Raw genomic sequence first — 9,734 nt, 5'->3', positions numbered from 1 at the left:
ACTGTTACCAAGTAGAAATTGAACGGGGACATGGCATGTTTAAAAGTAAAAAAAAAAATGTAAAGAAAGATGTAGTTTATTTTCTGTAATAAAATTTAGAGTACTTTAAATTACTCTTTAAGCAGTTAAAATCGTTTTATTACTTAGAAATAGTCCTTTACGCAAAAAAAGTTAACGAAGGAAGTACAAAAAAGTGTAAAAAATATAGAAAAGTCGCAATACTACAAACTATCGTCATGAATAAATTAAAATAATGTCTTCGTCTGTACCGTAACTTTTCCTGGCATGCTCTAGATCGTTTGAGGACATTACACAAACACCTAAAATAAATTATATTATTTTTTAATATAAAATAGTCTAAAAACGTTAACTAACGGTCCGACAGGGACGGATTTCTGTAATACACTTTATTATTGATGCAGTTGTAACCGCAAAGTACTACATAATGTCCTTGGTAAGTGATAGGCCATGGAAAGCATTTTCTAAGTTCTGATGTCAGTCTGTTAGTTTTACAAATATCACAAAATAATAAATTGGCATTCGTTAATAATATCGCAGGCCCGTTCTTAAGATGGTCTAATATTTGTTGCATCTTTAAAGACTTTTTTCTAACACTTATACCATTTTGTTTGGCAGCTGCAAATCTTTTTTTAACCCTTTCCTCATCCTAAAACAACCCCCTTTGTTTTACGAAATTTTTAAAAGATTTAATTCTACCTTGGATAATATGTGTCTGTAAAACGAACTTCTACTATAGCCAGGATGAATACCCAACGTAATCGTGTAGAATTTGTGTTGAACGTTATATTTCTTGAGTAGATAACATAAATCAATTGTCCATGTACTTAAAAAAAAAAATGAAAAACATGGACATAGGAATAACAAAAAAAATTAGTCCGGCTCTGAACTTTCATTCAATCTCATGTATTATTCTTGGAAACAGTCAATAAATATAAAGAGGGTGAACGTAAATTGCACCCTGTTTTGTTAAATAATACCTTTTATTAAATCCTTCCACTTTACAAACGTCTGGTAAATGTTTTAATAGACTTTCCCTATATATTCGTGGTAGAACCATTAAAACGCAAGAAATTCCACAATCCCAATTCGATTTTTGTTTATAATGACAGAGTTGAATTAGAAGTTTATCAGGGAAATCTAAAAGTTGAAAACGCACTTTTTAAAATACGCCTTTATTTTAAAAAGTCAAATAAAATTAATTATTACAAATTAAGGAAAGATAAATTAATTACCAATTTTAAAACTTCGTAATTCGGCCATTCTTTCACAGACACTTTACCAGTAGAGATTATAACGTACAACATGGTAAAATCTATACAATTAGTCACCATCCCGTTTTAGTGAATTGATAAAGAATCCAATTCAGGGCAAGTTTACTGATAATGTATATACATAATATGCGATAAGGACCTTATCATTAATTTGTTAGAAACATTTCCTTTTAGATACAATTACGTTTTGAATATATATATAGTACATAAAAGTATGTGAAGTTAGTGTTAAAAAGTGCTATTATTTCTGTACTACTAATTTCTTCAATGCGGCCCTGTACATTTCAAATACATACATATACCTATGTACGGTTTTAATGATTTTAACTCTTTTTGGTTTACCTGTAATTACAGTAGGTACGTGATTATTATTTGGCCATCCTTGTGCCAGGAAAATAAATAAAACATGCGTATTTTAAACATTTAAACAAAGGAACGCTAAATAAACTTTTTTACAAACAAAATACGTAGACAAATACGTAGACAATTGATAAGTAAATTTATTTAACAACAATAATATTAGAATCAACTTACTCGGTGCATCACTCATTTCTTGTTGTTTTTACTAAATTGTTGCTAAACTGTTTATGAACAAAGTTAGCAGAAATTACATTAAAAACTGGTTAATTTATTATTATTTGTAGTCAAGTTTAAAGCAATGTCGTAGCACTGACACACTTGTAGCAGTAAAAGTCTAATAAGTTGAGATTTGCCGAGGTATTATTCGATTTTTTGTCAAGGTTTATTTTTTTTAATTTAAAAATATGTGTATATTATTCATTTTCGTCGACACAAATCCAAAAAAGGGCTCATATAGACTTATAATAGCCTCAAATCGGGACGAATATTATCGCAGGCCAGCAGATATAGCCCGTTTTTTTCCAAATGATAATATTATAGCAGGTGAGTTGTCATTAATTAATTTTATTCTCATTTATTGTCACATAATTAAATTGCATTGCAATTGTTGTGTCACTTTTATACCGGTAGATGCCACTACCTGTCTCAAAACCTATTAATAAAGTTCACACATCAATTCCACCGGATTAACATGTAGGACGCGCGTGAATTGCACCCCGATTTCATTATTCGTGCCCTTAATTTCAACGCTTTACGTGTTTAGGTAGAGACATGGAAAAAGGAAGAGAGGGGGGTACATGGTTAGGCGTTTCGTTGAGAAAATGCGAAAAATTCAAGTTTCGTTTCGGGGCTTTGTTAAACGTTACTGGCGAAGATAGAAAACAGAATGCAAAAGGACGAGGAAATATTGTCATGGATTTTATTAAACATGAATTAACCGGTGCCGAATATGTTAATAAACTGTACTCTGACGATACTCATAATGCATTCAATTTCGTTGCAGTCGAACTTAGGTACAAAGGGTTGACATTTAATAAATACCGGCCTAGGGGTAGTATTTTTTTTTTAATTTTAGGGAAGATTCAGCATCAACGTTTCACTTAAGCAATTCTCCACCAAATATTGCTGAATTTCAGGGTTCTAAAATATTGGGGTTCGGGAACAGTCCATTAAATTCACCATTAACAAAAGTCAAAAATGGAACAACACGATTTTCAGAAATTATTTCGAAATGTAATAGTGTAAGCCAAGGAGAACAGTTAAAAGACGAATTAATATCGTTGTTAAAGTCGGAAGAACGGTAGTGTATCATTCTAATTATTTTTATCTAATAATTAAATAATAAAAAATTGTTATAATTGATGTTGAATTGTTTTTAAGGCATCTGCCTGATCCAGAATTGCAAAAGAGGGCGCCAAATGCTTATGAAGAACTAAGTTCAGTCTTTGTAGAAATTCAAAATTCGTATGGTACAAGGTATGTGATACTTTTTTTATTATTATTATTATTATTATTTGTGATATATCGTGGTAATGAAATTTCTAGAACACACAGTATTGTTTTGGTAACTGACGAATGGAAAGTGGAGTTTGTAGAAGAAACAATTGAAGAACCCTACAACCCTGAAGCACCTGTTTGGAATAAACAAACTATTAAATCAAATTTGTAGTTATTTTTTTTTTTTGACAAAATAGTGTAAAGGTTTTGGCTGTATTTAAAAAAAAAATACCCAGGCAATAAAAGTTAAATTTGTGTTTTGCTTTAATTGTTAATAAAAATAATTGTAATCCATGCATTTGTTTTATTTTTGAATGTTGCAACTGTTTGGAGATCAAAAAAATTAAAAATATATTTTCGAGTATACGAGGGTGTGACGATAATTTTATTGGACTAAAAATTTTCCATATCGACATTCACAATTAATACACTTTTATCACTATTAGGGGACAGTGGGGACTTCTTTTTGTTCCGGAATGGCCATGAGCTTTGATTTTCGAATTTCTTTCTCCTTTTCCCATTTTTGTATGTGAGGGGCGATATTTGCGATAAGAAAATCGATATCTTTTTTGTACTTTTCTGTATAATTGGAATTCAAAACAGAATTCAACTTCTCCATCCCATACTTCATTTTATTTACTTGATCGGACAAGATGGAAGCTTTTCTTTTCGCTAAGAAAATATATTAGGTAAATATACAGGGGGGTGTCTTCAAATGTTTAGTACCCCAATAAACAATTAATACTTAAATTTTTTCAATTTTGAAAACTGCTGTATCTATTATGTGTTACATATTTATGTATCAGTTTATTTAAAAACGTTTCAAATTATGTTATCAAGGATTTAGAACAGAAAATGGTTGCTTTCAATAGCAATAGAGTCTAGTTATTATACTTCATTTACTTTCTGTAGCGAAGTGCCCCTTCCAATGTCTTGGATGCGCGCTGGCAAAATCGTAGGTAGGGGGAAAAAAGCTCATTATACTCTCGACTCTTGTTCATTAAACATATTTTTTCATACAGTATCTGCCAAAAGTTTTGTTCAATTATGAATGGTAGTGCGAGTCGAAAACAAGCGTTGAAGCCTTTAATATGTGTTTAAATATAAATAAACATCTCGTTGATATTTTTAGTAGTAAATGGTACCAATAACAGCACATTTGAGCAATGCAAAGGATAAAATGGTCAATTTTTCCGTGCAGTACTGTACGGATTATACGCTCCTCACCGGTTAAGAGTTTGGCCGAGAGATGTCTCCTTCCTTTTCTGGCCTAGTGCTGTTCTTTTCTACTTTGCGCCGGTCAAACTGAAGCTCACATCGCTACGGAAAGTAAACGAAGTATACCACGTAGATATATGGGCTTAGTCAAAGAAGGGTGCGGGGGGGGGGGGTAATCCTATTGCATATAAAATATTGATGAATAGATCACAAAAAATAGTCTTGACACTAATGATAGCGAACTGACCGAACTAATAAATACTCATGTACTTAATTCGTGCCCTACGAACAATTTTGGCATTGCCCATGACCCTATAACCTTATTAAATGTTTCAAGAAAAAAATCTTACTCAAATCAAGCGAAGTATCTGTTGTTTCTCGTATGTATTTTGGCAGATCACTATCTCTAAGTGTGATGCGACCAAACGAGGTGCTGTACTCTCTAGAGACCGATTCTTTGAGTTCAACTCCTTTCCATATCCTTGTGGTACTATCAGGAGGTTTACCGCCAATATCGGTCGCAGTTTCAGTGTTTTCGGTAGTAACATCATCAGCTGCAATCGTGTTATCGTCCGGTCGATCGTTATGTTTTTCGTTGTTTTTTATCATTTGCTCCCTGAATTTTCTTTTGAATAGTTCTTTGATTTCGTCGTCTTGCAATTTGGTGATCGATTCCATAACAGCGCTGGGTTTCTGTTGTTTTTCCTCTTTTTTTTTATGTTCGTTTTCTTTGACTAACTTTTGCAGTTTTCGTTCATATTGATAGATTTCTTCAACTGCTGGAAGAACGTTGGTAGCGTCATCGTCATTATTGTTACTGATTTTGAGGATAGTGGTGTCCCCTTTATTTCCTACGCTCTTTGCTGTACTAGACGACGACATATTTATTCTGCGACGTCTCGCATCTCCTGATGGGTTCGTCTTCAGGACTGTTTCGTTTTCGTTATTCCTTTTTGCCACTTCCATGGTCAGTTTTTGCATTAGCTGCGACCTTTTATTCCCTTCTAGTACTAAACTGTCGGGAGCGCTGTCCTGGTTGATTTTGTTGAGCGATATTTGTAAATGTTGCTGCTTGTCTTCTTCTTCAAAGTTTGCGAATTTCTTACGTAACCACACGAACATTCCAATATAAAAAAATTTCCGATGTCGTTATTTTATCATCTCAAATTTAAAATACATTTCTAACGATAACAAACAGTAGCTGAACGATCAATTTTTGACAACGCTTCAAAAATTATATGAAAAATACTTAACTGGACCCGCAATCTAGATTTCTTTTATTATTATTATAAAAGTTAAAAATCTTTTGAAAGAAAACCAAACGTTTGCGAATCCCCGAGAGGTAGATAACAACCCTTTCCATCTTTTTAAGACTTAGGAATAAATTTGTCAAATTGTTGTATTTTCGATTACACAGGTTTGCGATAAAAACGTTTTTTGTATAAATTTATCTTAAGCATGTAAATGTTGGTCTACATTTTGCAAATATAAACTTTGTTTTAACGTATTACGTCACATTTTTTTTTGTATGTAGATTAATATTAAGAAAAGGTTAGAAGCGTTCGAAATGTGGTGTTATAGGCGGATGATGAGGATATCGTGGGTAGAAAAGGTTAGAAATGAAGAGGTATTGGAAAGAATAGGAGAACAGAGGACTCTATGGAAGTCAATAAAAAATAGGCGAGATAGGTTGGTAGGACACCTTCTCAGGCATGAAGGTCTAGTCAGAGACATATTAGAGGCAGAAACAGGAGTTAGGAGGGGTAGAGGTAGACCTAGATTAGATTACTGTTCGCAAATACTTAAGGATGTGGGCTGTTCTAGTTTTAGGGAAATGCGAAGTTTAGCTCAGGATAGGAAAGAGTGGAGGTACGTATCCAACCAGTCTTAGGACTGACGACCTTATGATGATGAGATTAATATATTCATATACGTATATAGCTCTTTGAGTCGGCAAATTTATTTGTTTTTTTTCACAAAATTCATTTCATAGTTTATATTTCTATTTAATACTCTCTGACTGAGCATTATATTGTCTTTTACTTTATTTTAGATAGTCTGAAAGTCACTAAGTATAGTCGTTTACACCGCCTGAAAAAAAAATAGTTTATAGCGCGCCATTATTGAGAGAGATATAATATTAACGTGTAATAAAAGATTGTGTTTTATTTATCTTTAACTATGGCTTCTCGGAGTTGTTAAAACAATTCAAATGTATTTTTTTTTACATTTGCAGACAATATGCAATAGTTAAGCAAAGATTGAATATAACAAACTTTGTGAAAAATGCTTATTAAGCTTACTTCAAAACGAAGTTGTGTCACCAAGATAAACAATGGGTTAGGATAAAATATGCCGGTTATGTTTTGAAGTGTTAAGACAGTGGACTTATGGTAAATCAAAATCATTGTTATTCGGTATTTCTATGTCCAAATTAGAATGCAATTGGAAGTCGGAGTGAAAAATGTCAATTGTATGATCCCGAAAAAGTATTGCTTCCACCACTTTACTTTAAACTTGGTTTGATCAAACAGTTTGTAAAGGCATTTCGACTTGACCAACGGTGATTATTTCATGTTTAGATATCTAGGTCATGATTTATATAGGTTTTAAGCATATAGAAAAACCTTAAGGACACAAAAAATTACATTTTAAGAAAAAAGTCAATTCAAAAATCACGTTTTTTTTGTTTATTTTCGATCATTCCATGCTTTAATATTATCGGAGGTAACTTTAACTAACACCATCGAAAAGAGCATCGTTAAAAACATAAAAACACTGGTTATCGAATATTTTTTCGTCGCACTCACTACGTGGCAAGGGTTCAAATGGAAATGTGTTCTCTGAGCATTTATGGGTTAATGTGACGTGGTATACACCATATGAATATTACTTTCAAGACAATTACGACAAACATTAACAATTTAAGAGAAAAACTTTTCAAAAAAAAAATTTCGCAGACCTGTGTTATCTTTGATAGACGTTTAGGACATCATGGGGGTAAAAGTTATAATGAAATTTTTTACATACGTTGTCAGGGGTACATAAAAGGATTAGGGTACCATTTATCCAGAACAGAATTACTATATACGAGGGTGGATTGATAAGTTTCCGGCCTAACCAAGAGATGACGCCACTAGGCCTACCTTGAGGTGACATTCTATAGTACCATCCTTGGATAGCTTGTAGCTATAGTTTCAGCCCGATCTCCTTGCTAGTGTAGGTTTGACAGCACGCTGAACAAGACGCCTCTGTGGTTTTCGTAAAAATGGAAAAGCAGGAAAATCGTGCTGTCATCAAATACTTTTATTTGAAGGGGTTAACGCCGAAGGAAATTAAAAAAGAGATGGACTCAACACTGGGGACATCCTCCCCGTCATATTCAACCGTTAAGCAGTGGGTTTCCGAGTTTAAAAAGGGTCGTGTGAGCACCTCTGATGGGCCTCGCTCAGGACGCCCCGTTGAGGTCACAACTCCAGATATGATCGAAAAAATTCATCAAATAGTGCTGGGAGACCGCAGATTGAAAGTGCGTGAGATAGCTGAGACCTGTAAGATGTCATATGAACGTGTGCAACATATTTTGCACCAACATTTGCATATGGAAAAGCTCTGTGCAAGATGGGTGCCGCGTTTGCTAACAGTCGACCAAAAATTGATTCGAAAAAACATTTCTACCGCAAATTTGTCATTGTATAAGCGTAATCCAAGCGAATTTTTGCGTCGATTCGTAACCGTTGACGAAACGTGGGTCCACCACTACACTCCTGAAACCAAAGAACAGTCTAAACAGTGGATTGGACCAGGGGAACCAACTCCAAAGAAGGCAAAAACAATTTTTTCGGCGAACAAGGTTATGGCTACTGTTTTTTGGGATGCAAGAGGTATTATATACATTGATTACCTTGCAAAGGGTAATACTATCACTGGTCAATACTACGCAGACTTATTGCAACGTTTGAGCCACGAGGTGAAAATTAAACGACCTCATCTGGCGAAGAAAAAAATCTTGTTTCATCACGATAACGCACCAGCGCACACGTCAATCGTTGCGACGGCTAAAATCAACGATCTAAAGTTTGAATTGATGCCGCACCCTCCTTACTCTCCAGACCTAGCCCCGAGTGACTATTTTCTGTTCCCTAATCTCAAAAAATGGCTTGGCGGTAAGAGATTTGCGGACAATGAAGAAGTAATCGAAGCTGTAAATGGTTATTTTGAGGAGCTTGACGAATCAGTCTATAGAGATGGCATTAATAGACTGGAACACCGCTATGAGAAATGTATCAGCCTTGGAGGAGATTATGTTGAGAAATAAAAAAAAAAAATTTTTAAAAACCTTGTTTTTCTTGGTCAGGCCGGAAACTTATCAATCCACCCTCGTATACCATGTGGTTAACGACGATCTTTTGACACATATTTAGGACATCCATGCGAGCTAAGCCGCTGGTAAAACCTAATAGTTAACAATAAAATAAAACCTTGTTACTAATAACATTATCTAATTACAACAATTAGTGAAAGTAGTTGTCTATTTTACATTTCTATTCTTAAATGTTTATGCCCGATTGATCTGAGAAAATAATGTTAAGATCAACAAGGTCGAGGCCCGCAGACAGGTTAAATTTTGACCTTTTTTAACACCACATTGTGGCACGTTGTTTTTTTTTTTTTTTTTAAGAAACAATAAAGACAAAGTGGCATTTAACAATTAGTGAAAGTATCGCTAGATCGAACACAATAACCAGAACAAGTTATTGTTTCCTTATTTCACTTGAATAATAATCACTCTATAAATAAAAAATTATAGTCGTAAAAGTCAGTTATTTAAGTACAAGAGTGCATGTTTTTTTTTTGTTGCATTTGTTACTTACGCAGACATTTCCTGTATGAATAATAAAATAACACGTGCTATTTTTTTATACTAATAACTTATGCCAATACAACTGTACTAGTAAAAGTTAGCAGATTTTCTTTTCAATCATCATATAATCCCTAAATATCATCCCTACATCCTTAAGTACGCAAAATAGTATGTTTTGAAATTAATACAACCATCTCTTGTAGCTAAAGATGTTTCCGTAACATATATAAATATAATTTGTATTTAAATAATTTTTGGTGAAGGCGCTTCACACAATTTTCTAAATTAATTCAAAATTACACCAATGTTTTCGTTACTAAACGTATTATCTCCATAATTATGAATATTTTGATGATAATAATATACCCTACATTCCTATTTCGTACATTTATATATTGAAATAATTAATAGTTTACATAGGTCTATATGAAAAAATATTCAATTCTGTAATACCGAGTAGAGATTATAACGTACAACATGGTAAAATCTATACAATTAGTCAC

The 9,734-nt window shown here is 33.4% G+C and overlaps 3 protein-coding genes across 4 annotated transcripts; 1 reads left to right on the top strand and 2 right to left on the bottom strand.

Moving 5' to 3' along the window:
- Window positions 1–60: 60 nt before the first annotated feature.
- LOC108744962 (protein GUCD1) lies at window positions 61–1,915 on the bottom strand. Of its 2 annotated transcripts, none has more exons than XM_025981769.1 (5): window positions 1,827–1,915; window positions 999–1,158; window positions 718–844; window positions 376–667; window positions 61–320 (listed from the first exon to the last, which is right to left on the bottom strand). In XM_025981769.1, the coding sequence occupies exons 1-5, from the start codon at window positions 1,840–1,842 to the stop codon at window positions 235–237; spliced, it is 681 nt and encodes a 226-aa protein (XP_025837554.1). In that variant the 5' UTR covers window positions 1,843–1,915; the 3' UTR covers window positions 61–234. The 2 variants fall into 2 exon arrangements, with proteins under 2 accessions (XP_025837554.1, XP_025837553.1); XM_025981768.1 differs by lacking the exon at window positions 1,827–1,915 and adding an exon at window positions 1,254–1,399.
- A 120-nt stretch (window positions 1,916–2,035) lies between these two features.
- Window positions 2,036–3,370, top strand: LOC108744960 (transport and Golgi organization protein 2). Its single transcript, XM_025981767.1, has 5 exons — window positions 2,036–2,195; window positions 2,416–2,665; window positions 2,728–2,952; window positions 3,033–3,128; window positions 3,198–3,370. Exons 1-5 carry the CDS (start codon window positions 2,057–2,059, stop codon window positions 3,319–3,321), a joined length of 834 nt encoding a protein of 277 aa, XP_025837552.1. The 5' UTR covers window positions 2,036–2,056; the 3' UTR covers window positions 3,322–3,370.
- A 133-nt stretch (window positions 3,371–3,503) lies between these two features.
- LOC108744959 lies at window positions 3,504–5,623 on the bottom strand. Its single transcript, XM_018480953.2, has 2 exons — window positions 4,718–5,623; window positions 3,504–3,821 (listed from the first exon to the last, which is right to left on the bottom strand). Exons 1-2 carry the CDS (start codon window positions 5,487–5,489, stop codon window positions 3,592–3,594), a joined length of 1,002 nt encoding a protein of 333 aa, XP_018336455.1. The 5' UTR covers window positions 5,490–5,623; the 3' UTR covers window positions 3,504–3,591.
- Window positions 5,624–9,734: the final 4,111 nt, after the last annotated feature.

Source organism: Agrilus planipennis, unplaced genomic scaffold (genome assembly GCF_000699045.2).
Source record: "Agrilus planipennis isolate EAB-ADULT unplaced genomic scaffold, Apla_2.0 scaffold42, whole genome shotgun sequence".
Taxonomy (NCBI): Eukaryota; Metazoa; Arthropoda; class Insecta; order Coleoptera; family Buprestidae; genus Agrilus; species Agrilus planipennis.
This window is presented reverse-complemented; position numbering and strand designations above follow the sequence as displayed.

What these genes read in the sequence shown, in the direction of transcription:
- LOC108744962 (XM_025981768.1), bottom strand. Translation starts at nt 1,281, where the DNA reads ATGGCCGAATTACGAAGTTTTAAAATTG. An exon ending in ATTACGAAGTTTTAAAATTG is followed by an intron (nt 1,159 to 1,253) that starts GTAATTAATTTA and finishes TTCAACTTTTAG; the next exon opens with ATTTCCCTGATAAACTTCTA. An exon ending in GTGGAAGGATTTAATAAAAG is followed by an intron (nt 845 to 998) that starts GTATTATTTAAC and finishes TTTTTTTTTAAG; the next exon opens with TACATGGACAATTGATTTAT.
- LOC108744960 (XM_025981767.1), top strand. Translation starts at nt 2,057, where the DNA reads ATGTGTATATTATTCATTTTCGTCGACACAAATCCAAAAAAGGGCTCA. An exon ending in TTGTTAAAGTCGGAAGAACG is followed by an intron (nt 2,953 to 3,032) that starts GTAGTGTATCAT and finishes ATTGTTTTTAAG; the next exon opens with GCATCTGCCTGATCCAGAAT. An exon ending in CAAAATTCGTATGGTACAAG is followed by an intron (nt 3,129 to 3,197) that starts GTATGTGATACT and finishes TGAAATTTCTAG; the next exon opens with AACACACAGTATTGTTTTGG.
- LOC108744959 (XM_018480953.2), bottom strand. Translation starts at nt 5,489, where the DNA reads ATGTTCGTGTGGTTACGTAAGAAATTCGCAAACTTTGAAGAAGAAGAC. An exon ending in AGATACTTCGCTTGATTTGA is followed by an intron (nt 3,822 to 4,717) that starts GTAAGATTTTTT and finishes ATATTTTCTTAG; the next exon opens with CGAAAAGAAAAGCTTCCATC.